Below are 27,008 nucleotides of genomic sequence, written 5' to 3'. Positions count from 1 at the left end.
GCGGTTTTCTTAGGAAATGGGTCATTTGGCAAACTTTCTCTTTTCTACCGTTAATTTCCGATTTTTATAACGGAAAAGTGGATTTTTTTTTTTTCTTTTGCAGTAAAGGGAAAGAATAAAAAGAATTCCGCCATTTTGGCGTTTTGAAAAGTAACCGTTCTGCGAGGCTGACGGATCCGTGACCGCCCCGCCCGCTGCCGTCTACACTAGTCCCGGGAGGACTCGGGAGCGGGCGGCGGGTCCCGACCCTGGAACCGGCTTCCACGCCCTCCGGGGTTCCCGCCGCACCTGCGGCAGGGGGCGGGGCCGAGGCCCCAAGTTTGTGGCGCTCAGTCTCTCTGGGGCTCTGAGGGTGTGTTCGGGGTGTCGGGTGTGTCTGTCTGGGGCGCTAGCTTGCCACCCCCAACACCTAGAAAGAGGGCATTTATTGAGCGTCTGTTGTATACGAGGCCTTGAAGGGCAAAGGGTGGGGGGAACCTTGGCCGACAGGCCGAGAGAAAATAAACATGGGTGCATTCAGTCAATAAATATTTATTGAGCATCTGCTATGTGCCAGACACTGCTCTGGGCGGAGGATCCAAGGGTTGTTTTAGGTCGGGTACCCTGGAAACAGACTGAGAGGGAGACGTGAGTGTAGGTTTATTGGAGTGCCCTTGGGAGCATCACCCGTAGGGGAGTGAAGACAGCAGGGAGGTAGGGCAGAGGAAGAAGCTGAACTGCTCGTGTAGTCTCAACAGAGCCCTCAGCCTGTCCCAAGGGAAGCTCTGGAGCTGAGATGGCCCTGCAGAGATGGCCCAAATCGAGGCAAGGGGTCGGGGCCTTTATGCCCCGTATCGACTAGTCAACAGATGGCTGCTTCCAGGAGAGGGCACTTGGGCGAGGCAGCTCTTCTGGCTGAGGGCAATTCCGAGAGAAGCTGACAGCTGAGGACTGCCAATGACAACCTTCACAGCGGCCGGGACCTCCCACTTTCTACCCTCCTCCCCCAGCCTCTGAGCGGCACAGGAGGAAACAGTAGTATTCTAGTACCTAAGGCAAGAATGGCTAAGCCGTTTATGACTTTCAGTACTATTTGTTTCTTCTCCATATATTATTGACCACTCTTTACTCCCAGCTCTCTGATTCATTCATTCAGTGACTGTCAGTGCAATCTCTGGATCAGGCTCTTTGCATGCCAGGTGCTTTGTTCTGGTCTCTGGGGGAGACAGACAAGTTAATGCATAGATTGTGGTGGAGTGGAGCACAGTAGAGGGAGTGATTAACTTTCTTTTGAGGGTTGATTCTAGGAAGGCTTCATAGAAGAGGTGTCACTGAAGCTGGATCTTGAAGGATGATTGAAAATTTTCCAGATATATGGGATGTGGAAAGGTACCAAACAGAAGGAACAGAATGTGTAGAGCCCACAGAAGTGGCATTCTAAAGGTGTGACCAGGCTGCAGGGGTAGGAGTGGATGGGTCCCTTCACCCAGCTCAGGCCTGGGAGCTATCTCAGACTGGTCATGCTGTTGTGTGGACCTAGTGGGACAATGCTTATGAAAATGCTGTGTGAGCCACAAATATGGCAGGTGATAGTGGTAGAGAAGGGGAGAATTCAAATCACAGAGAAGGCAGTTCCAGGCCTCAGGAAAGCTAAGGGTCTAGTTGGGGAGAAAGAACACAGAAACGGTAGGTGCTGCTAGCCAGGAGCCCACAACCGTATGTGATGAGTCCCAACATCACATGTGCACTGGATCCTCTCCCCTCCTGCATATTCAAGGACTTGTCTTCTACAATTACTCTTTTTTCCCCTGCACTGTCAGTTTGTTCCTCTCTATAGGCTCATTTTCATCAGCTACAAACATGTTGTGACACCTCCTATTTAAAAAAACAAAACCAGTGGCCAGCCCCATAGCATAGCAGTTAAGTTCTCGTGCTCCAGTTCAGTGGCCCCAGGCCGTGGGTTCAGATCCGGAGCACGGACCTACACACTGCTCATCAAGCCATGCTGTGGCAGTGTCCTACACACAAAATAGAGGAAGATTGGCACAGATGTAGCTCAGCGAAAATCTTCCTTACCAAAAAAAAAAAAAAAAAAGTTCTCATCATGAGAAAAAAAAATTAAAAAAAAAACAACTAAAAAACCCTTCCTTGAGACCACCTTACTCTCCAAATACCATCCCCCATTTCCATGCTCCCCTTCACATCACAGCTCCTTGAAAGAGTTGTTCATCCCACTGTTTCCACTTTTTGTTTCTCCCATTCTCCTATGAAGACCAATCCTTCTTGTCAGTCTTGCCACCAGAATGTAGACTCCATGGCAGAAGTTTTTGTCTGTTTTGGTCACTGACAAATCTGCGTAATCTAGAACCATGCCTGGCACATCACAAGTGCTCAATAAATATTGGACTAATCAATGATTTCTCTCTGGAACCCACACTGATCAGGTTTCTGTGTCCACAGCTCTTCTGAAAGGGCTCTTGTCAAGGTTTCTGATGACCTCATATTGCTAAAATGGTCAGCTCTCTTTATCTGACTAGATGTGTCCATGCCATTTAACACCATTGAGAAGTCCCACCTTCCTGAAAACTTTCCTCATGTGTCCTCCAGAAGCCCAGACTCTTCTGGATTCCCTCTCACCTCTTTGCAGGTTCCTTCTAAGTCTCTTTTGCTAGATCTTCTTCCTCTTCCCAACTATAAATCTTGGTGAGCTCCAAGGCTCCTGGCTTTTTGTTTGTACTCAGTCCTGTGGTTTTCAATGCCATCTATATGGGATGGTTTTCAAATTTATATCTCCAGCCTCACCCTTATCCCTTATTTCTAGAACATAAGCTTCATGAGAGCTCTTGGTCTTATTTGAGACTGAATTCCCAGAGCACAGAATGGCTCTGACCCCAAGTCGGCCCTCCAGTGTGTGTGGAACAAAGGGCAGCACAGCTGAACAGAAGAGCAGTCCTCTCAGCCACTCTTCCTGGACACACCTGAGACATGTGATAGGTTTTACAACAATGGAATTCTTTCAGGAGTACCCACATTGGAGTACCCTTAAAGGAGTACCCTTAAAAGACCCCAGTGTTTTAAGTAAAAAGATTGACTCTCTTTAAAAGAACTAAAAATGGTGCAAGTACTTCAGCTGTGCAAAGCAAAATAATTGGAATTGAAATGCAGGGAATTCTATTTTATAATTTAAAAAAAAAAAAGGAAAACAAACCTTGGTTTGCATGTTGCCTTAATTAATCAGGTTCTATATCTCGCCTTTGCCTACCTGAGTATACACTCTATAATATAGAGGATGGACCCTATTTTAGGGAAGAAAAACTGGAAAATAAGTGAATTTTTTCACCAGCAGGAGGGAGGGTGGGAGAGACAGCAACCATTGCAAGCAAGCAGCTGAGATGTTACTGGCCAGAAGCTACCAAGCTCCCTGGAATTTCTGTTAAAAGGGAGTGGATTGGTATTTGTTGAAGGCCTGCTGGTATCAAGACTTTACATATTTTTTCATTTACTCTTCACCAAAGCCCTTTGAGGTAGATACCATTACCACATTCATTTTACACATGAGGAAACTGAGGCTCAGAGAGGGTAAGCTACTTACTCATAGTCACAGGTATTAAGTGGTGGAGCTGAGATTCAAAGTGTCCTAACTCTGTCTTAAGCCTAGGCCCACGTTCTTTCCTTTTACCTGCATGCCAGAAGCCATTGCCAAGTACTGCTAACACTTTAAACAACCAAGTGTCAATCACTCATACAGTGCTTTTTATTAACAAGTTGAAATTACTGAAATCCAACACAAATACTTATTGAGCACCTACTGTGTGCCAGGCACCATTCTAAGTGCTGGAGATAAGCAGTGCACAAGACAGATAAAGGCTTTGCCCTCGTGGAACTTAGATTTATATGGGGATGACTGATCACACACAAATAAATAAATGAAGATCATTATTGATTATAATGAAGGACGTGAAAGAAATAAACACAGTAATGAGATAAGCAGTAGTGGGAGGGGGTGAGGGGTGTGCTACTTTAAACTGAGTGGTCAGGAAAGACCTCTTCTGAGGAGGTGACCACGAAGCTGAGGCCTGAAAGATGGGAAGGAGGCAGCCAAGCAGAGAGCTTGGGGAAGAGCATTCCAGGAGGAAGGAACAGCAAGGGCAAAGGCTCTGAGATGGGAATGTCTGTCAAGCAATAGAAGGAAACCAGAGTCTGTGGAGGGTGGAGAACAAGGGAAGAGTGATGGAGGATGAGGTCAGAGAGGAAGATAGAGGGCACATTTTATAGGGTGAAGCACTTTGATTTTATTCTAAGGGCAATGGATGGCCATTGAAGGATTTTAGATAGAGAAATTATGTGATTTGGTTTACATTTTTAAAGCTTTCTCTTATTGGAGAATAGACTGTAGATGGCAGGAGAGGAAGAAGGGAGATGGGTTGGGAGGCAATTTCTGATGGTCAATTTCTGATGGCAAAGTCCAAGGAAAACTGATAGTGGTTGGGACCAGCATGGTGGCAATGGAGATGGAGAGAAGTGGTTGGACTTTGAGATGTGTTTTGGAGGTAGAGTCGACAGGCCAATTATAATATATATAAAGTTGTGCTGTCCAATACAATAACTATGGCCACTGTGGCTATTTACATTTAAGTTAAATAAGATTAAAAATTCAGTTTCTCAGTCACACTAGCCACATTTCAAGTGCTCAGTAACTACATGTGGCTAGTGGCTACTGTGTTGGATGGTGTAGGCATAGGACATTTCCATCATCATAGAAAATTCTACTGGATAGTGCTGGTAGGGCATCTAGGACAGTGGCCAACACATTTTAGGAGTTAAGTAATGATAGCTATTAAGTATATTTGTTGTGGCACTAGGTCTTTTTTTTTCATATATTTACCTGTTCAACCAACTATTGATTAAATGCTTCCACCGCCCTTGCTTTATTAAAGGGAAATCATGCACTGCCTGGGTTCTCATGCACCACCTCTTTGCTCTGCAAATGCATGCATTTGTTCAACAGATGTTTGGGTGCCCACTCTGTGCTTGGAGTTGGAGGGAGTGGGATCAGGAAAGATCTCCTCCCAGGAAGATGAACCTGTATGAGTGAGGGAGAACCTGGTACTCAAGGGCTCTGAATCCCCAGAGGGAGAAGAGAGTGATTCCAATGGGAGTAGAGGTGAGGGTCAGGAAAGAGGGGAATTTGGCCTTGGCCTGAGGTATGTGATGAGGACAGCTGGCCAGAGAGAACTTTGGCCTGAGACATACTCCTGGGAGTCAGTTCTGTATGTCACAGATTACAAAGCACCCTCACACATGCTCATCTTACAGAAACTGGGGGAGGTGCAGGGCCTGGCCAGAGCCTTCACCTGGGTGACCTGGTTACAGCTAGTAGCCAGACTTGATCCTGGTCTGCTAAGACACCCTACTCCCTTCCGGCCTGAGGCTTTTCTCTGAGGGTGGGCAGCTCCTCCTTAAAGAAGCTCCCTCCCTCCCTGATTGCCTTGGTGACTGTGTGCCGCTTGTAGGCCTACCAGGATGGAGGGGCATGCTGAAATGGAGATGCTGAGGACACTGAAGGGGCCCTCCACAGGGGAGGTCAGCGTGCACCTCGTGCCCAGAGACAGCCCGGGTTCCGGCCCTCATCTGCCTGCTACTGCCTTCATCATCCCAGGTGGGTCAAGCCAGGGGTCTGGGAGGAGGAGCATCCCCCATACCTGCCGAAGCAGGTGTGGATCCTGGGGAGAACATGATACTTTTTACCTACATGGCAGGATCGGGGCAGGGCCACCAGTCTCACCTGTTTCGTGTCTGTCCATGTATCTGTTCGCAGCCAGCACAGCCACCCTTGGCCTGTCCAGCAGTGCCCTGGAGGTGTCCTGCTTTCCGCGGGAGCCGATCCATGTGGGCGCTCCGGAGCGAATGGCCGGCAGCGTACCTGTCACGGCCACCGTTCTGCCGCAGTTAAGCGCCGGGCCGGCGGCCAGCTCCAGCGCCAGCGCAGTGCGGCTCCTGGAGTGGACGGAGGCCGCGGCCCCGCCTCCTGGGAGCGGCCTGCGGGTCAGTGTCTGTGGGGATTGGCGGGGCCCAGCGAGCCGCGGCTGTGGGGCGGGGCCTGCGGGCCCGGAGGCGGGGTCTGAGGCGGAGGGTGGGGGATGCCGGCCGAGGTGGAGGACTCTGGGGGTGGGGCTTTGAGTGAGAGACTAGGGGAGCGGCCTGGAGAGGGGCTCGCTGAGGACGGGGCCTTAGGGGCGTGGTTTGTGGGGAATGGGCTTTGGGGGTGTGGCTTGGAGAGGGGCGCTCTGAGGACAGAGGCTTTAGGGGCGTGGTTTGTGGGGAATGGGCTCTGGGGGCGTGGCTTGAGAGGCGCTCTGAGGACAGGGCTTTAGGGGAGTGGTTTGTGGGGAATGGGCTTTAGGGGCGTGGCTTGGAGTGAGGCGCCCTAGGGCCGAGGCCCGCGGGTGTCTGAGGACGTGGCTTGAGGTGGGCACCCAGGGGCGGAGTCCTGCAGGCTGCTGGGGGCCTGGCTTGGAGTAAGGCGGGGGGGGAGGCGGGCAGCGTGTCCACTGGGGGTGGGTCAGGGGCCGGTGCTGGAGTCGCAGTCCTCAGACCCTCCCGCGCTCCAGTTCCGGATAAGCGAGTACGCGCCGCTGAAAATGGTGGGAGCGGAGCAGCCCCCGAGCCCCGAGTTGCGGCGGGAGGGCGTGGCCCCGGCGGGAGGTGGCGATTCGGACACCCAGCAGCCTGGTAAGAGCCCCGGGCCCCGAGCTGGGTCCCTGCGCAGGTGGAGCGAGGCCTGAGCTCCCGGAGGAGCCTGGGTCGGGGGCGCGGCCAGAGGGGCGTGGCCCGAGTTCTGCAGGTGTGCCCAGGAGTTGGTCCTCAGGTGGAGAAGGGACTGAGGAGGTGGGCCCAAGGTGAGGCCGGGCCTGAGGGGGCGTGGGCTCCAGTGTGGGCGGAGCCTGGGCGTGGCTTTGATGGGGTGGGAGGCCTGAGGCCCCTTTGGCCCTCCAGCGGACCTCCCCCAGGACCCTCCAGAAGATCCCCCTCAAGACCCTCCAGAGGATGATGGCACCTGTCAGTGCCAGGCTTGCGGGCCTCAGCAAGGCGCCGGTCCCGATGCTGGTTCCTCCAGTGATGGCTGCCCCCAGCTCTACCAGGAGCGGTAAGGGGGAGGGAGGGCAGCCCTACTTGCTCTGCCTTCAGGCCCCAAAGCCCCATTCCTGTTCAGGGCTCAGGACAGGGGCTGGGGGGTGTAGGGAGGCTGTTCTTCCCCTCAGGCTGCTCCTCCCTCAGGTCAGTCATAGTGGAGAACTCCTCAGGCCAGAACTCCGCCTGTGCCAGCGCCTCTGAGCTCCTCAAACCCATGAAGAAGAGGAAGCGCAGGGAATACCAGAGCCCATCAGAGGAGGAGTCCGAGCCAGAGGCCACGGTAGGAAGAGGGCAGGGGGAGGGAAGGGAAGGCTGGAGGCTATACCTCAATTCCCACTATCCCCTCGGTTAATCCAGGTCATGAGGCTGGGCCAGAGAAGGCGTCTAATAACTCATATTTTGGAGTCCCAGAGTCAGGTCCTGTACTTGGTTGGGGGGAAATGAATAAATTACTCTCCTGCTTTTCTGGAGCTCCTCTCTCAGTCTAGTGTCAGGACTAAGTCCCATTCACATCAACCGGCACCAGAGGAGATGTGCAGGCAGATGGAAAGCTCCATCACTGGAGCCCAGTCACTAGACCAGAGGCCAGGGAGCACAGGGCTCTAGTTGCAGAGAAGCTGGAAGAGATGGAGCATGACAGTTCCAGTGAGCAGGTCAAATCAGCACACGGCAGGTATTTGTGCCCTCAGCTTCCCCACCTGTCAAGCTGTGTAACTAGGGGGCGTATACTCATGTGAGTCTGTGACCAAGTGGTAGGGGGTTGTCTGCTGGATCTCTGTTCCTGCTGGTGGCCTAGAAGAAATTCCACCGTTTAGGGCAGAGCACCATGTGACCAGAGAGCCAGGCAGGGGACAGGAATAGAGGCTGGCGCTGCACCCTGAGCCATGAGGACAGGAAGCTGGCATCAGACTTTCCTTCCACAGGAGAAGCAAGAAGAAGGAAAAGATCCAGAGGGACAGCCCACCGCTAGCACCCCAGAAAGTGAGGAGTGGAGCATCAGCCAGCCTGGTATGGTGGCCTGTGTATATATATTGGTGTGATGTGTGTTTACACCTTTGGAAGTGTGAGGCTGGGAGTGTGAGTTACGGTTGTGATGGTGTGTTGTACATATATAGATGTACATGAGTTAGTGTGTGTGTATGAGAGAGAGACAAGGTTTCTGGTTTGTGCATTAGTGTATGTGTGTTCTTGGGGTTTATAGCATGTATTTGTTTATCCTCAATTATCCAGTTGTGAGTAGTCCTCACTGCCAGGCTCAGTATCCAAAGACTTGAGCAGCCTTTAATGGCACCGCATGGCATGCTTCCCTTTGGTGGTGTGAACAAGTTCGTACTGGTCATTGATCTGACCTTAGGACCCCATTCTGACCCTCTGGTTTCTTCCATTTTCTAAGAAAAATGGAAGAAAGTTCATTCATAGTCAGCTTTGGTCCTCAGGCCTTCTTCGTTATCATCTCCGGATTCCCGTGTGACAACAGGCAACTGGAGCTAAGTAACATTTATCACACTTGTAATCACCTGGATACTGTGTAGCAATTTGTTTAATGTCTGTCTTCCTCCCTCAAGACTGAATCTATTTTATTAATCGTTGTATCCCTGGTGCTTAGCCCAGAGACTGATGTGGAGTAAACTCTCAATATATGTTTGTTCAGTAGTTGAATGGATGAGTTGTATGTTGGTGGTTCCTCTTGGACCATGGCTCAGTTGCATGAGTCACTGTCTTTCCTGTCCTAGAGAGAGCCAAAGGGTGAGGTCGGTTCTTAGGATGTCGTTCTGCCTTGATAGATCCAATGCCAGCCAGAGGAGCCCCATCTGTGTCCAGAGCTCAGAACTCTATAGTGCCTGTTCCCACTTCTGCCCATTACAGCCAAACCAGATTTTCACTGCCAGATTTCACGGCAGTGACCCAAGGCTATCACATTAGAAGCCAAAGGATTAGCTCTCAATGGCTTATGACCCCTTAAGACATATGCAGAGGAAGGAAATGGTGTCTAACTACTGTTGGCTCAACTGCTCTGTCTTACTTAGGGAAATAGACTCATGAATCAGCATGCTTTTAGCTGGGTCCTGTTGACCAGTACAGTTTTTTGATTTGAATTTTATGAATCAAAGTCTTTTGATTGATACCACTCACCATCTCAACTGTGAATATTAGTGTAGCATTAGTTTCTGGATATTTTCCCCCTTCTGCCTTTTTCTCTTTTTTCAAGGGAAAAAACTCTATCAGTGTACAGAATTTTGCATTTATGGCTACAAATTTTCCACTCATTTTCGGGGTTTTTTGGCAGAAGCGTCTGGAGGTGGGGGTGGGGTGGCAGAGTTGCTTGAGTGTCTTGTGTGTGTTGAAAATCTGTGTTTTATCTACACTATTTGGCAGTTTGATGGCCAGCTATTGGATTTTTGTTCTACAGACCTGACATGTCTAGTCCTGATAAAGTGTTCCAATAGTTTGCATTAGAACCATGTAACTTGTGTACATACTCAGGCCTTCTCTCTCATATATCTCCTTCACCTTTTCAAAAGCTATTTTGTGTGAAGGATCATTTGCTAACACACCATTGCAAAAGTCTTTACAATTTATTTGGGCATTAATAGCTATTCTGATAATTTTAACAGTTACTGATATTTTCATGTCATCTCCCATTCTGCCCGCATCCAGATCAGGTATCTGCAGTGGCCCTTTTCAGCGTTATAGCCTTTTCACATTCAGAGCAAGCTGACAAGCGTCCTGTTATATTTGCTTATAGTTACCTTAGATGTATATGTTTGCCCATTTATAATTGAGTTGTTTATCTTCTTACCATTTTTTTCTTTATATATTCTGGATACAAGTCCTTTGTCAGATGTATATATTACAAATATTTTCTCGCAGTCCGTGGCTTGCTTTTTCTTTCCTAAATGATGTCTTTTGAGGAGCAGGAAGTTGGCATTTTGATGATGTCCAATTTATGAATTTTTTTAGTATATATATATATAGTATGTATATATATATATCTTATATATATAGTATGTATATATATATAAATATATATTTTATATAAGATACAGTTTTGTAACAGCTTTATTGAGATATAATTCACATACCATACAATTCACCCATTTGAAGTGTACAATTCACTGGTTTTTAGTCTATCCATGGAGTTGTGTAACCATCACCACGATCAATTTAGAATGTTTTCATCACTCCAAAAAGAAACCCTATACCCATTAGCTGTCATCCCCTCAAACCACCAATTCCCCTCCAGCCCTAGGCAACCACCAATCTACTTTCTGTATATATGGATTTGCCTATTCTGGACATTTCATATAAATGAGATCATATAATACGTGGTCCTTATGACTGGCCTCTTTCACTTAGCACAGTGTTTTCTTTTTTTTTTTTTTTTTGAGGAAGATCAGCCTTGAGCTAACATCCGTGCTAATCTTCCTCTTTTGGCTGAGGAAGACTAGCTCTGAGCTAACATCTATTGCCAATCCTCCCTCTTTTTTTTTTTTTTCCCCAAAGCCCCAGTAGATAGTTGTATGTCATAGTTGCACATCCTTCTAGTTGCTGTACGTGGGACGTGGCCTCAGCATGGCCAGAGAAGCAGTGCGTTGGTGCGCGCCCAGGATCCGAACCTGGGATGCCAGTAGCGGAGTGCGCGCACTTAACCACTAAGCCACGGGGCCGGCCCAGCACAGTGTTTTCAAGTTTTATCCATGTTGTAGCATGCATCAGTACTTCATCTCTTTTTTACTGCTGAATAATATTTCATTGTGTGGATACATCACATTTTGTTTATTTATCTATTGATGAATATGTGGGTTGCTTCCATTTGGGGGCTGTGAATAATACTGATACGAACATCTGTGTACAAGTTGTTGTGTGGACATAAGTTTTCATTTTTCTTGTGTATATACCTAGGAGTGGAATTGCTGCGTGTTAAGGTAACTCTCTGTTTAGCCTTTTAAGGAACTGCTACATTGTTTTCCAAAGCGCTGTACCATTTTGCATTCCCACCAGCAGTGTATGAGGGTTCTAGTTTATCCACATCCTCACCAACACTTGTTATTATCTGTCTTTTTCATTATAGCCATCCCAGTGGGTATGAAGTGCTATCTTATTGTTGTTTTGATTTGCATTTCCCTGGTGGCTACTGATGTTGAACATCTGTTCCTGTGCTTATTGGCCATTTATATATTTTCTTTGGAAAAATATCTGTTCAGATCCTTGCCGTTTTCTAACTGGATATAAGAAACATTTTATATTGAAATACAAGAAGTACTATATGGAGTTGGGAAACAAGTTGAGAATATGAGTGCGTGATTCAGTACAAAACATTGATCAGTATGCCTCCTATAAAGGTGCCTTCTTAACTGAGGTCCCTAATCTAAATTCACACGCGAAATTCTGTGAGTTGTTCATTTTTCTGAGGAGATGGTCCATGACTTCTATTCGATTTTCAAAAGGGTCTATTTATGCTTCATAGAAGCTGAAGGCAGCTTAATGGCTCTCACTGGGTGAAGAATGGACCATAGCATTATGGAGCCCAGCCTCTTCAGTTTTGTGTTCCCAGGCATAGATCCCTATGAGGTACACGTTGAACAAAAGTACCAGGCTCTTGATTAAATTTTCTGTATCTTAAAATGAACTGATTATGAATTGGCTAACCATGCTCTATAAGAGGTAGGTAAATACAGAGATGTATCTGTAGCACATTTAAAACAGAAAGACCCAGCACATGGTGGCACCCTGATGACTGCTTGTCATCAGTTGTTCTTGAACCTTGACACTCTGTTCTTCTCTGTACATTTTCTGTCTGTCCTGTAGACCTTGTAGTGAAAAGTCTGGCTAGAACCATTAATTTATTAATTATCTCTACTGAAACGACTGAAGCCATGCTGAAGAATCTTCCCTAGAAAATGAGCAGAAAGAGAGAAGATGGGAGGAAGTACTGTATTAATTTCTAGGGATCCACCATGGAGGAGCACGGTTGGGGTTGGGGAAAGAAGAAACAGTGATGGAAATAGAAGAGGAGGAAGATAGAGCTAAGAGAGTGAAACGAGAAGGAAATGCTGACGTGGAACGGGTGGTTGGTAGCACACAGAGATCAAGAGAGTTGAGGAATGAGAAAAAGTCATCGGATTGTGGCCCCAGTGACTCAAGAGAGCAGTTTCAATAGTGCATAGAGGTAGGCATGAGACTGGGTGATTAAGAAGAGAATCGGTCAAAAGGATGTCAAGTTATTCATAGTATTCCCTTACATTTTTAAAGTCCGCAGGGTATGTAGTGATATCCCCCTTTTTTGTTTCTCTTATTATTATGTGTGGCTTCTTTCTTTGTTTCTCTTTTTCCCCAGCCTTATTGAGATATAATTGTCATATAACATTGTGTAAATTTAAGGCGTACATGTTGATTTGATGTACTTATATACTGCAAAATGATTACACCATAGAATAACCTGCATTATGTCACATAATTACCATTTCTTTTTTGTGGTGAGACCATTTACGATTTACTCTCTTAGCAACTTTCAAGTATATAATATAGTATTATTAACTAAAATCACTATGCTGTCCATTAGATCCCCAGAACTTATTCTTCTTATAACTGGAAGTTTGTACTCTTTGACCAATATCTCCTCCTTTCCCTCACCTCCCCTTTTTGTTTCTTAATCAGTCTTGCCAGAGCCTTATTAATTTTATTTGTCTTTTTAATTTCTTTTCTTTGATTTTCTTTGGGTTTACTTTACTCCTCTTTTTCTAATTTTATGAGGCAAATTAGTTTTAATTTTCAGATTTAATTAATTTCGGCCTTTCTTCTTTTCTAATATGTTCGTCTAAGGCTGTCATTTCCCTCTCAATACTGCTTTGGCTGCATCCCACAGTTTTTGATATATAGTATTTCTGTTATTGTTCTTTTATTTACCAAACACTAAGTACCTACTGTGTACCAGGCACTGGGCTAGATGCTAAGAGTTTAGAGTAAGCAAAACACAATGCCAGCCCTTAAAGAGCTCACAGTCTAGGGCCGGCTCCGTGGCTTAGCGGTTAAGTGAGCGCGCTCTGATGCTGGCGGCCCGGGTTCGGATCCCGGGCATGCCCCAAGGCACCACTTCTCCGTCCAACGGGAGGCCGAGTCCCACGTACAGCAACTAGAAGGATGTGAACCTATGACATACAACTATCTACTGGGGCTTTGGGGGGAAAAATGAATAAATAAAATCTTTAAAAAAAAAAAAAAGAGCTCACAGTCTAGTTGGCGAGAGAGACATGTAAATAGGTAGTTATTATGTAATAGTGTAATAAGTATTGTGTTTGAGGTATGTAGATACAAAAGACTGTCACAGAACAAACTCTGCCTCATGGAGTCAAGGAAGGCTTCATGGGATAGGTGGGGTGACATTCCATCCATTCATCCATGTATCCATCCATCCTTCTAGTCATTCATTTAACAAACATTTGTTGAGCATCTATTCTGTGTAAAACCCTATGCTAGGTGCTGGAGCTATGGCTGGGTCTTGAAGGATGAGAAAAAAATAGGATGGGACAGAGTGGGGCAGGATCTTTGAGGCAGAGGGATCAACATGTGCAAAGGCAGAGAAGCACACAGGAACATGGAGATGCATGATGAGGCTGGAGTGATAGGCTGTGGCTAGTTCACTGAGGGCTTTGTGTGCTGTGGAAAGGTGTCTGGATTTTTGGTTTTTGGTTAGAAATCAGAAGCCGTTGTGGACCTTAAAGCAAAGAAATAACAAACCAGTTTTTATTTTAGAGATGTTCTGGCAGTTGCCTGGGTCTGAGGCAGAGAGATCAATTCAGAGGCTGTTGGGTTAGGTTCAAAGCAGCAAGGACAGTGACCGGGGAGAGGTGGAGATACAGTCAAGAGACACCCAGGAGATGGAGTCAGCGGGACTCCGACTAAAGGAGGCTGGGGAATAAAAAAAGGAGACGGAAAGGATCCCCTCCAAGTTTCCGGCTTGTGTGACTGGCTGAATGGATGGTGGTGCCATTGATTAGGGGAGAGAATACCGAAAGGGGCTCAAGCTTTGGCAGAGAAGTTACGAGCTTGGCTTTGGACAGACTGAGCTTGCTGGAGAAAGTGTTAGCCAAGAGCATCTAGTCTAAGGAAGCAGGAATAAGCAAAGGAGCATTTCTGGAAGTCAAGAGAGGATCAGTGCCACAGCTAGCCTTTCTGGTGCCTTTGTACAAATTGTGAAAAGGTGCCCATTCTGAGCAGACCAATTAGAAAAAGGCAACCTTTCTTCATAGTAGACTCAGCCACATGGCTTGCAAGGACCCCATGCTGGGTTTCAGCCCCCGTCCACCCTCTTGGCTGGGCATCTATGTACAGTGCACAAATTGCACAACCATACACGGGAGCTTTGGGACTTATTTGGGGTTGGGGATGTACCTAAAGGCTCAGCCCATTGTTCACCAGGGAAAAAGGATGCAGGAAACTGGAGGAGGCTGGAGGCTTGGTCGGGGAGGAAATCTAGTCGTTACTAAAAGGTTTAGTGGTCAGGTCTGTCTCCAGTGGATTACATTTAATCTCCCTTCTCATCTGTGAGAAAGATTACCACGAGCCCTACCTATCATCTCAAGACATTGTGAAGATTAAAAGAGACTATGCATGTGAAGTCTCTAAGACATCCTTGACCCCCAGTTTCTGGTAGCAGCCGTGGCACACAGGAGGTACCACTTAATGGTAAAAGGAATGGTTAAGGTAAAAGGAAGTGGTGTGTGATGGTAAACTGTAAAGACTATATTTCTTATGTGGTATAACTAGGGAGAGAATCCAAATAAAGGCCCAGGGAGGGAAGTGGCAGTGATGGGCGATAGAAAGGTAAGGGATGGCAAATGAAGAGGTCAGAGGTCTCTGCTGTGGCATGGGGGTCTTAGAGCTTGGCCATGTTGGAGTATGGCTAACGGGAGATGAACTCGGAGTTAAAAGCCAAGGAGAGGCAGAGGTGCCTGAGATGAGAACTCTGACAAGTAGCTTACATTAGGGTTCAGAAAGAGTGAAGCCAAAGAAGGGTGCCATCTAGGGAGAAAGAGATGGGTACTGGGAAGGGCTTGTAATAGTAGTGGTGATTTGGAAAAAGGAAAGCAGTAGTATGCAGGACGATGTGGAATTCTGGGAGCAAGAAACAGCAGGATGATGCTAAGCCTGGCATCCTGAAGCCTACTCTCTCCCCCTTCCGTTACTCAGTAAGTCTGGATGAAGACTGAGTGGAAGAACTGAGAGTTTCCTGAGGGAATATAGTAGGTGATTTGTTCTAAGCAACAATCCAGGTTTCACTCAGGACAAAGAACAGTAGGAAGAGATGTACTCTAGGTTGGGGTGTGGGTGTCGGTCTCTGAGAATTCGATGGGTTGGTTAATCAGTTGATGAAGGAAATATTTGCTTTGGTCCAAATGGGTCAGATGTTTGGGATCTCAAGGATTAGTACAGTGACTGGGGAATTTTGGCAGCTGCTAGACAGATGCTTATAGCCACTTAGGTTCCAACTAAAGCAAAAAGCTTTTTCCTGAGTGACAAATCACTGCAAACCCAAATGTCCAGGGCAATAGGAAAGTGAGCCACAGCAAGGCAGAGCTAGAATCCAGATCAGACAGACTTAGTGGAGACCTAGGAAGGACCCATGACATGAGTCCAGCCCTTTGTATTTCATAAGGATCTGTCACTCACAGTAAGTTACATCTTACTCCTCGTGATGACCTTCTGTGGTAGGTGAAGTTATCTGCATTTTACAGAAAACGAAATTGAGACAGAAGTTCCTAGAAGAAGCTGGAGGTATATACCCAAGGGATGTGAATTGATTTTTGCGAGTTGGTGCCTCTATAATTACCTGTGGCCTTCGGTTGAAGGCAGCTCAGGCTGGTCTTATGGGCCTACCTTACACATCACCAGCTATTCTGGCCTTTGAAGGGTGTTTCTCCTCCGTGCTGGAGGCCAGGTCTCCATCTCAGGCTAAATTGAAGGTTCTGCAGGGGAATTCATCTCCCCCTCCCCAGGACCCCGACAGTCCCAGGGCTGTAGGCCCTGACCACAGCGTGTGCGTGTATGTGTTTGTGTGCACAGCCTGTCTATGTCTGGGAGGGCTGTGGAATCAGTCTCTACTCGGTGGGCACACCACACACACATAACGCATATTTGTGTCTCTGTGTGTGCTTGTAAGTGTTCAGAGGAAGAAGAATCGGAAAAAGAGGGTTTCTTATTTCCGTGTGTCCTCTCTTCTCTGTTTCTTCTTTTCATGTTTTCTCTCTCATTTCTATTTTTCCTCTTCTTTCCCTGTGAGCTTAGGTGGTGCTGTGATTAAGTCCTCTTGCTCAGGACTTGTCACTCAGCTCTGTCAGAGAACAGGGTCCCTCTGTAGCTGAGACTTTGTAAGCTCAGTTAGTTGCTATATAATCCAGGGTTTTTCTGGCAGTGGCCTGGGGGTAGGGGAGGCGCAGATGGAATTTGGTGTAGCTTCACCTGAGACTGAGTTTCACCTGAGGTGTGAGCCCTCCGCGTCTGGCACCATCATGGCTGAGTGGGACCAGGGGACAGCATGTGACCACAGACAAAGGTTTGTTTTGAAGGTTAAGGTAGAGTTGAGTCAGAAGAAACTGAGGAAATAGTACATCAGGAGCAGCCTGGGAGTCAGCCTGTCTGTCTGCTGTCCACAGCATCAGGGGAGAAGGAAGGCTGGTCGTGGGAGTCCTACCTCGAGGAGCAGAAGGCCATCACTGCCCCTGTCAGCCTCTTCCAGGACGTGAGTGAGACAATTTCCACCTAGGACAAGCTTGTATTCCCAGTCAAGGGACTTTCCACCAAACGCAGGCCTTCTGGTGTTTTCTGCATTTAACGTCCCTTAACGGCCTGGCAGAATGGAAGGAGAAGAGACTGGTTAGGGGCCTGGAGTAGAAAAGGGCTCACTGTAAGGGATTTCCAGGGTGGGAAGAAATGGGGAGGTGGGACCCAGGCTCACCCATCACTGGGCCTGCAGACTTTTGAATTCTACTCAATTCTCTATGCTGATCTTTCCATGACTTGGGTGAGGGGGAGCCCTTAAGTCCAGCCCTGACTCAGCCCACATTTTTATTTATTTGTGTGAGGAAGATCAACCCTGAGCTAACGTCTCATGCCAGTCCTCCTCTTCTATTTCTGAGGAAGACTGGCCCTGAGCTAACATCCGTGCCCATCTTCCTCTACTTTATATGGGATGCCGCCACAGCATGGCCCAACAAGCAGTGCGTCGGTGCGCGCCCGGGATCCGAACCGGCGAACCCCGGGGCCGCCGCAGCAGAGTGCGCGCACTAAACCGCTTGCGCCACTGGGCCAGCCCCAGCCCACATTTTTAAAGGGACTTGGAGCTAATCCACCCCCCTCTGGACCCCTGCACTAAAGACCCCCAAATAATAACCCCTTTGGTAGTACCAGGCGGGTGGGACCTAAAGGCAGCTCCTTCACCCCAAGCCCACTAGGCAAGGATAAGGCTGGATGGAAGCTGGGTCCTCTCCAATCTGTGCGTTGACAGTACCAGGCGATCCCTCATAACAAGAATGGCTTCAGACTGGGCATGAAGTTGGAAGGCATCGACCCTCAGCACCCGTCCATGTACTTCATCCTCACTGTGGCCGAGGTGAGCTGAGGCCCACACCGCCATTCTGATGATGTCTCTCAGGATAGATTGATGGGCCTGCTGGGGGCAGGGAGAGCCTGGACTCAGATGAGGGAGACACTGCCCTGCCCTCAGAAAGCGCATAATCTAGTAGGGGATTAAGGTGGAACACATAGAAAGCTGAAAGACAAACAAAAACCAGACAAAGTGTGAGGGCGGCTGATGGTACTGAGTAGGTGTATACTTCAGTCTGGGGGGACTTGAGGAGGAGAGATCCCGAGGGCGGGGATGTTGGCAGGAGTCCTATAAGGTCCTCATCCTCTTGGAGCTCACAGTTGTGTGGGAATCAGCCAGATAAACATATCAGCGACATACCATAGGGGTGGCGACAGACGTGAGCAGAGAGGCACCCACGGGGCAGGAGAAGCCTCATGGAGGAAGGGCCTCCTTTGCTGAGTCTTGAGAGATGAGTTGTGAATGAGTAGGGTGTTCCAGGCAGAAGAACCAAAGTGGGCAAAGGCTCTGGGTATGGACCAGGCCGCATGTTTGAGGAACTGCTGTTAGCTCAGTGAGGCCAGAGCAGAGTGTATGAGTGGGAGCAGTGAGAGAAGGTGGCAGAAGGAAAGGTCGTCGGGGCCCTAAGCAAGCCTGAGCCTTGATAGGTGCCCTCGGTGTTCTGAGCAGGGCTCGAAAGGGCAGGAGGATGTCAGCGAATCTCCCTGTCTTGCAGCCAGAACTCAGGGCTCATGAGTACGTGAACTGTTTTCATTGCAGGATGGGAGAGCATGGGGCAAAGTTCAGGGTGGAAGGGAACCTGGAGCAAAGAGAGGTGGGGTGGGGAACCTGCTCACATCAGTAGCATCAGAGCCCCTGAGACCCCCACGCTGAGCCAGGAGAGGTTAGAGAAAGGGAGTGGGTGTCTGCTGGCATCAGAGTCCCTCTGATTTCCCCTCATGGGGCTAGGTGTGTGGCTACCGCCTACGACTGCACTTTGATGGGTATTCCGAGTGCCACGACTTCTGGATCAATGCCAACTCCCCTGACATTCACCCCACTGGCTGGTTCGAGAAGACTGGACACAAGCTGCAGCCCCCCAAAGGTAAGGCCTAGCGGGGTCGGTCTGTGAGACAGTGAGCCCTCAGACCCTCCTCTTCTTCCCCGTGATCTCTCCTTCCCTGTTCCTGCTTGCACAGCCAGCCTCTTCATCACATCCTGCATGACTTGGCCCAAGGGCTTCTGCTTTGCCCTTGCCCTGTGAATGTCCACTCAGGTTGTGTCCTGCTGTGGCAGGGTGCCCCTGGGCAGGTTCTTGAGGGTTGTGGGCTCATCAGGCCTGCCTGATTCTGCTGCTTCTGCGTGGGGTGCCCTCGCCACAGCCCAGCATCTGTCTGCACGGCTCTCTGTCCGTCCCCCCCCGAGGGGCCTAGGTTACAAGGAGGAGGAGTTCAGCTGGAGCCAGTACCTGCGCAGCACAAGAGCCCAGGCTGCCCCCAAGCACCTGTTTGTGAGCCAGAGCCACGTGAGTGCCCCTGAGCCAGAGTGGACACCCGCCCCCTGGGACAGAGTCACTGCAGCTGGCCCAGGGTATCTGCTCATCAGAGGAGAGCTCATCTACCAGTCCTCTCAGCTTTGTTCTGGTTTCTCACACCAAATGGGAGGGTTGTGCTGGGCAGGCCAAGGGCCAGAAGGGGAAGCCAGTTATAGATCCACCCCCCCCACCCCATTCCCTGCCTCCTCCCTACTGCAGAAATCTTCCCCTCTGCACATCCCCTCGGAGCCCCCAGCCTACTGTCTCAGCCTGGGCAGCGAGAGGTCCTTGTTCTTGTTTCTTGCTTTGGTCTGCTCGGCAGTTCTTGGTGTAAGGTCCATGCCTCTATTCTGGGAGCTGCTTGTTCCTTCCTTTTGCCCAACACTGAGGCTCTCCCATTCAGTCCCAACAACTCACCCCTTGTCTTTTTCTCTGTTCAAGGCAACTGACAGCTTTATCCAGCAGCTAAAGTATCTCCTAATCCCGAGCGAAAGGTCTGAGAGGTGTAGGGAACCCCCATGAGAAATATTGCCGTATCGGAAGTTCAGGACTCTGGTGGGCCATGCTGTTTGGGAAGGGGCAGCTACTCCCCACTCCAGTCGGGCCCCAAGACCATACTGTCAGGTTCTCAGGTGACTGGTGGGGTTCTACCCACTGTGGTGACAGGGAATGCAGACTTTTAAATCAAACTGGTTAAACCCAAGCTCCACCATTGGCTAGCATTGTGGTACTGGACAAGTTACTTATAAAATGAGGATGGTGACCCCTGCCTCATAGGGTGGGGGAGGCTTGTGTTCCACCTGGCACACTCTTTGGGTGAATGCGTGGCCCCCTGCCAGTCACTCACCTTCCGCCACAGTGAGGCTTCCTCTGAGTGCATCTTGAAGGCCAGAAGTTCCTAAGTGGCCTGGGGCTGGGGCTATGATTCTGCCCTGGAGGGACCCTCTTTTCCAGCCTATTTCTTCTGCCTTCCCCCTGCCTAGCCCCTGGGCATGATTCCTAGGGAACCTACTTCTTCCTTTGCCAGTGGTTTCTGGGCTAGCATAGCCGGGCTGGGCCTGGCCGTGGCAGCCCCTCTTCTTGCCCCCAGAGTCCCCCACCCCTGGGCTTCCAGGTGGGCATGAAGCTGGAGGCTGTCGACCGCATGAACCCATCCCTCGTCTGTGTGGCCAGTGTGACCGATGTGGTGGACAGCCGCTTCCTGGTGCACTTTGACGACTGGGACGATACTTACGACTACTGGTAGTGGGAGGGCCCAGACTTGGCCTCAGGGGTGAGGGGATGGCAGGAGGCGGGAGGCAATGCTTTCAGACCTCGGGCACCATGTGGCCCGGCCCAGTCCTGACTTCATATTTGCTCTAGGGTGTAATTGTTCTGTGGATTTGGTCTATATCCTAAGAAACACAATGCACTATTAAATGTTTCATCCAAAAATACCCAAGTTAAGATGAGCAAACCCCTGTGCTCCTGATTTTCCCTTAGATATTATGGTGGCATTAGAGTTTTTAGTTAATGCTGTGATTTTCTGACTTTCTCATCAGCCATCTGTGTAGCTCTCACTAGGAAGTAGGGTGATGGTGGCCCTGAGCCATGCTGTCATAGGACGGCAGGCTCAGGGCCTCGAAGATTCACTTGGGACAGTGAAGTATTCTTGGGTTGCAGGTGTGATCCCAGCAGCCCCTACATCCACCCAGTGGGCTGGTGCCAGAAGCAAGGAAAGACCCTCACCCCTCCACAAGGTGACCCTGCAGCCTGAGCAAACGCCCTTTCCCGGGCCTGGCCCCGTGCTCCTCTCCCCTGATCCCTTACCAGTACCTCATTAGCTGGGGCTTCAGGGTCAGGGTGAGGGGACAGATGTGTCCTGGAGCCTCATCTTCTTTGCTGGGAGTTGAGAATCCTTTGATTCTAGGGAAGGCCTGTCAACCCCTGACTCCACTGAGGTTTAAGGGAAGGAGGTTAGGTGACTCCCTCAGCAAGGGAGCTGGAGTCCAGAGTGAAGACAGTATGTCCTTCCCTTTGGGAGCATTGGGCTGGCCTACATATGACAGAGGTTCAGATGTGGCTGGGCTGGAGCTGGAGCAACAGCCAAGGAGGGGGATGGGAGCCAGGGTTGCCAGATAGCCCTGTGAACTGTGAGGTGGAGATGTGCTTGCTTCTGATTAGCACCCCACTGCCTCAGGACCGCCTCCAGGGAGCTGGCTGTGGTGATGTGGGAGGAGATGGTACTCCAAGGGCCTCTCTCTTCCATGCTCCTGGTCCTGCTTGGGGGCAGAGAGCTCCCCCTGTATGCCTGGGTGCCTAGACGTTGCTCTCCTCCTCTCCTCCAGACTACCCAGACCCTGATAGCTTCTGTTGGGAGAAATATCTGGAAGAAACTGGGGCCTCTGCTGTGCCCACCTGGGCCTTCAAGGTGGTGAGTCGGCTCTCCCTGCTCCCAGAGCTGAGCTCAGGAAGGTGTGGAGCCTCAGCCAGCCAGAATGGGGCCCTGGCCTCCACCTTTGGCAGGCCACAGTTCCCCAGGCACAGCACTTGGGCTCCCTTCTTGGGGCCTCAGGTCTGCTGAGCTGGCCCTTGGCCTGAAGGCCACTGTCCCCCTGCAGCGCCCCCCGCACAGTTTCCTGGTCAACATGAAGCTGGAGGCCGTGGACCGCAGGAACCCAGCCCTGATTCGTGTGGCCAGCGTGGAGGACGTGGAGGACCATCGGATAAAGGTGGCTCAGGACCCTCGGGCTGGGGGAGTGGACAGGCCGATTGGGCAGGAATTCTCTACAGTGGGTAGAGGTCAAGGGCATGGCATGAGCCAGACATAAGGAAGGCTGCACGTTGTGGGGAAGAGAGCTCTAAATTTGAGGCTGAAGATCTTGGATCTCATTTTAGCCCCATATGGGACTTACATTTGTGGGCTTGGCAAGTCATTGCCACTGTCTAAGCCTTAACTGTCTCACCTGTAAAATGAGCCTGATAATCCTTGTCCTACCCACAGATTGATGGGAGATGCTAGTAACTTAATGAGTGAAGCCCTTGGAAAATGTGGCAGCCAAGATCGATTATTGTGGGGTTGGCCCCTTGGTTCTTCCACTCCAGGATCTTGCTTCTGACAGGCCCCAGCGATGGGGAGAGCTGGAGCCTGGAGGACCTCCCGGCTGAGCTGGTCTCCCTCCACGAGGAATGCCTGACCTCCACGGGCCTTTCCTCCCCAGCTCCACTTTGATGGCTGGAGTCATGCCTATGACTTCTGGATCGACGCCGACCACCCAGACATCCACCCCGCGGGCTGGTGCTCCAAGACAGGGCATCCCCTGCAACCTCCTCTCCGTGTGTACCCCTAGGGCACTGACCCTTTCCTACTGATGTCTGCCCCCGCCCCCCGAGCTCTGACAACTTCCCTCCTATAGCTTGCCCTGGGGGCTCTGACCATCAGGCTCCCGTGCCCACAGTGAGCTCTGGGATCCCCCATCCTCCCTCTCTGCTATACTAAGCAGTGCTTATGGCTTCCCCAGTTGTCAGGTTTGGGGTATTGAGGTGTGAAGGGGCAAGCTCACTTGGGAGCATATGCTTAGAAGGTGGTTAGACACCTGGGAGTTCTCTCAGCATCTAGCAGAGCCACACAGAGCATACATTGGGGTGGTAAGGAAATGCTGGCTCCCTTCAATAAAACCCTGTCCCCATGCAGGCAGGGGTTAGAGGTCAGGTCTCTGGACTGCTCAGCCCCAATTCTCACCCCCAGGATTCCCTCTCTTATTTCCCTGCTGCCACCACATGTCTCACATGGCGTGTTGATCCTTCTCAATTGTTCTCCAAGCATGAGCAGAGCCTAAAAAAGTTACCAGAGTCTTGGGGATGGAAACAGGGAAACAAACACAGAGAATAGCGTGAATCTGCCTGATGTGGTTTCTAAGGTACAGCTGTGCCCCACTGGCTCTGACTGGAGCTTTTCCCCGAGGGTTCTCCTTCTCTGAGACAGAGGACATGGCCTGCTGGTTTCAACAAAGTGTATGAGAGCCAAGGCCTCATTCCCCAAAGAGGGGCGGATAGCCAGTAGCAGGAAATGGTGTCAGCCTAGCTCAGTGCCCCTGTACCTGGGAACTAGTTCCTAGTGCTGACTTTCCCCAGGAAACTTCCTTCCCTGCCCTCCATCCCCACACCAGGACCGGATGCTGACTCTTCTTCCTGCTCCTCCAGGACCCAGAGAGCCCAGCTCTGCCTCCCCTGGTGGCTATCCCCCTCTCAGCTATCGGAGCCTACCGCACACCAGGACCTCCAAATACAGCTTTCACCACCGGTGAGTGAAGGGCTCCTGCTGAGAGACTTCCGGGCATTGTTCAGAGAGGGTCTGTTGTACACCTACTGTGTGTGGCCGAGCAGGGTTCACCAAGACAGTCTCCAAATGGGGCTGGGGTTGGGAAGGGCTGAGTGGGAACCAGTGGATTCAGCCTCATTTAAGCCTTCTTCTTCCCCAGGAAGTGCCCCACTCCTGGTTGTGACGGCTCTGGCCACGTCACAGGCAAGTTCACAGCTCACCATTGCCTCTCGGGCTGCCCACTGGCTGAGAGGAACCAGAGCCGGCTAAAGGCGGAGCTCTCCGACACAGAGGCCTCGGCCCGTAAGAGGAACCTCTCGGGCTTCTCCCTAAGGAAGAAGCCTCGCCATCATGGCCGGTGCGGAGGGCAAGGGTGCAGGGCCTCGTGTCCTCTTGGGCCAGGCCAGGCACTGATTCCCTGCCACGGACCTGGTCCCTCTCTCTCCAGGATTGGACGCCCTCCAAAGTATCGGAAGATCCTGCAGGAAGATTTCTCGAGTGAGTCCCGGGTCACCTACTCCCCTCCACAAAGTGTTCACATGAGTGCTTAGTAATTGGTGGTAGGATGAGTGCCCCGAGGGCCCAGAGCAGGAGAAGCTGGAAGAAAGGCTGAGATACTTGGGGAGCATAGAGCAGTGGCAGGAGCACAGGATGGGGCCTTAAGTGACCTTAGGTTCCAGCCCCATTTCACCCACAGCCTTGCTGTGCGTCTGTGGAAAAGGCACGAGCCTCTCTGGGGCTCTGGTTCTCTACTATGGCCCAGGGTGATGCTCTGGGCTCTGCTCTTCCCAATTCTAGGCTTCCGGGGAGGGAGGCCATGGCTGTCACTTTCTAGCTGTGTGATCTCGAGCAAGTCACTTAACATCTCTGAGCCTCAGTCTCCTCATTTGAAAACATGAATAATACCTGCCTTTTAGGTGTCAACTACCTGAAATAATAGTAGCTACTACTGCCATTTACTGAGTACCTGCTGTGGGCAAAGCACTGTTTCAGGTGCTCTACATCTACTGTGGATGACTCTCACAAGCACCCTGTAATGTGGATATCATTATCTCCTTCTAGAGAAGAGGCATGGGAGGCTCAGAGAGTGAAGTCGTTTGCCCACGGTCATTCACCTTGTAAGGGCAGTGCTGGGATTTAAACTTGGGTCTGACTTCTGCCACGTGTTGCTGCTTTCATAGACATAAAGCACTAACCCAAATGTCAGTTCACTTCTCCACCCTGTGTCTGAGTCAGCTCAGCTGCCATAACAGAGCACCACAGATTGAGGGGCTTAAACAACAGAAATTTATTTTCTCATGCTTTTGGAGGTAAAAGTTCAAGATCCAAGTATCAGTGGGTTTGGTTTCCTCTCTCTCCTTGACTTGTGGATAGCCACCTTCTCGCTGTGTCCTCACGTGGTCTTTCCTCTGCGTGCATGCGCGCCTGGTGTCTCTCTGTGTGTCTAAATTTCCTCTTCTTGTAAAGACACCAGTCAGAGTGGATTAGGGCCGACCCTAATGGCATGATTTTACCTTAATCATCTCTTTGAAATCACCTCTTTAAAATCACCCTTTAAAGGTAATACAGTCACATCGTGAGGTTCTGGGGGTTAGGACTTCAACATATGAATTTGGGGGGACACAGTTCAGCCCATAGCATGCTCCAACGGGAGGGACAAGGTGACTGAGCCCTCCATTGGGTGAAAACTTCATCTTGCATCTTTAGCTGCTGGCCCAGGGCCTGATACACAGCAGGGATGCTGAGGACCTTGCCTCGGTTGAGTTGAATGCACATCATTTTAAGGCAAGAAGAGACCTTGAGAAATCACCTGGTTCGTTGCGCGGTTTCTGGGCAGGACCCAAGCTATTCCAGTTCTTCAGGAACAGCCTCTGTAGCCTGGGCAGTGTACAGCTGGTGATTAAAAGGATAGCCCTGAAGTCACACTGCCTTTTACAGGCTGTGAGACCTTGGGCAGGTGACGCCACCTCTCTGAGCCTCAGCTCCCTCATCTGTAAAATACTGATGATAATAGTGCCAATCTTAAAAGGGGGTGGGAGGCTTAAATGAGATGATCCATATAAAGTGCTTAGTAACCTGTGGGGATTGTTATTAATCCTGATCTCTTGCCTGACTCTCTCTTGCTGCTGTTCTGTACTATTTCCTCTTGGTGGAAACAGCAGGCTGTTCCTGCAGCCTCAGGCCTGAGTGAAGAGGGTTTTGCCAGCCTCCAGGCCCTCAGAGTGAGGACTTCCGGGGGTGGGAATGCAGCGGGCACCTCTTCTGTCCACCCATGGTACACCTGGTCAGCTTCCATTGCAGGGCCACTGTTCTGACCTCCAGAGGGTGCTTGCCTACCGTGTTCATTCCAGAATTACCCTGAGAACTCGGAAGTTAAGTCTTTCCAGAGACTGAGGCTGTGACCCAGAGAGGACTCACCCAAGGACACAAGTCACTTCAGGGACAGAGCAGGGGACAGAGCCCAGGTCTCCGACCTCTGTGCAGGGTTCCCTTGCTCTACCAGCTGGCTCTCGCACAGAGGGGACACTGGTCACTCTGGATTTTGTTCCAGAAGAGACTTCTGACACATCTATGGGTGACCTCCTCAGTTGGGCTCTGGGGTTTGCTGGTGAACAGCTCCGTGAGGAAGGCTGCCTGGAGAGGACAGGACTCCATTGTGCCTGTCCTGCTCACAGGGCTGTTCAAGCCCATGAGTGTCAGCTCTTTGAAAGAACAAGAGGAAACCACAGAGATTTCCTTACCCAACCAGTTCATTTACAGATGAGGAAACTGAGACCCGTGTTAAGTGACTTGCCCAGGATTAAAGAGCAAGATAGGAAGGAACTAACCCTGTCTCTGATTCTGAGTCCCATGTGTGTCTTCCACTACGCTGTGTATTGTTTTTTCCCATGGCTCCCCCAGCTTTTCCACAATGCCTATCCGGCAAATGTTTGCTAACTTCTAATAATAATAGTGCTATAGACTGACTATTTGTATCCCTTCAAAATTCGTATGTTGAAACCTAATCCCCAATGTGATAGTAGTTGGAGGTGGGGGACTTTGAGAGGTGATTGGGTCATGAGAGTGGGGCCCTCATGTGTGGGATTAGTGCATTTATAAAAGAGGCTCCAGAGAGCTCCCTCACCCCTTCTGCCGTCTAAGGACACAGCAAGAAAAAAGCCGTCTAGTAACCAGGAAGTGGACCTTCACCAGACACTGAATCTGCTGGTGCCTTGATCTTGGGCTTCCCAGCCTCCAGACCGTGATAAATAAATATCTGTTTTTATAAGCCAAAAAAAAAAAAAAAACAACAACAAGAGGAACTGTTTCTGACCTGCAGCTAAATGATTTGCAGTTAGATAAGACACTGTGACTGCCTGTGAGAGCTGCTGTCCCGTGTTCTGGGAAGAAAGATGAGCAAAGCTCCCTATAGACTTGGCGTTGTCCCCCAAATCCCTCCCCACGGTGCATAGAGAACCAGACAGAGAGCTTCAAAGAGG

At 50.0% G+C, this 27,008-nt stretch overlaps 1 protein-coding gene across 2 annotated transcripts in view; it reads left to right on the top strand.

Annotated features, from left to right (window-relative positions):
- Positions 1–2,835: 2,835 nt before the first annotated feature.
- The window catches only part of L3MBTL1 (L3MBTL histone methyl-lysine binding protein 1), a 35,522-nt gene continuing 11,349 nt past the window's right edge, over positions 2,836–27,008 (top strand). The window contains exons 1-18 of one of the 2 annotated variants that reach the window (XM_087445248.1): positions 2,836–5,638; positions 5,798–6,024; positions 6,591–6,711; positions 6,976–7,126; positions 7,258–7,393; positions 8,037–8,121; positions 16,767–16,852; positions 17,618–17,722; positions 18,665–18,800; positions 19,129–19,220; positions 20,320–20,471; positions 20,892–20,968; positions 21,557–21,642; positions 21,830–21,940; positions 22,430–22,544; positions 23,412–23,511; positions 23,690–23,887; positions 23,978–24,027. In XM_087445248.1, coding sequence (XP_087301374.1) covers positions 5,503–5,638; positions 5,798–6,024; positions 6,591–6,711; positions 6,976–7,126; positions 7,258–7,393; positions 8,037–8,121; positions 16,767–16,852; positions 17,618–17,722; positions 18,665–18,800; positions 19,129–19,220; positions 20,320–20,471; positions 20,892–20,968; positions 21,557–21,642; positions 21,830–21,940; positions 22,430–22,544; positions 23,412–23,511; positions 23,690–23,887; positions 23,978–24,027 — 2,164 coding nt within the window. In that variant the 5' untranslated portion in view covers positions 2,836–5,502. Of the gene's footprint in view, positions 5,639–5,797; positions 6,025–6,542; positions 6,712–6,975; positions 7,127–7,257; positions 7,394–8,036; positions 8,122–16,766; positions 16,853–17,617; positions 17,723–18,664; positions 18,801–19,128; positions 19,221–20,319; positions 20,472–20,891; positions 20,969–21,556; positions 21,643–21,829; positions 21,941–22,429; positions 22,545–23,411; positions 23,512–23,689; positions 23,888–23,977; positions 24,028–27,008 lie in introns of those variants that run through there. The other variant, XM_087445247.1, reaches the window with a different exon arrangement.

The sequence above is a fragment of the Ceratotherium simum genome, chromosome 21 (assembly GCF_057802395.1).
Source record: "Ceratotherium simum simum isolate JZ-2026a chromosome 21, ASM5780239v1, whole genome shotgun sequence".
In the NCBI taxonomy this organism is placed as follows: domain Eukaryota; kingdom Metazoa; phylum Chordata; class Mammalia; order Perissodactyla; family Rhinocerotidae; genus Ceratotherium; species Ceratotherium simum.
This window is presented reverse-complemented; position numbering and strand designations above follow the sequence as displayed.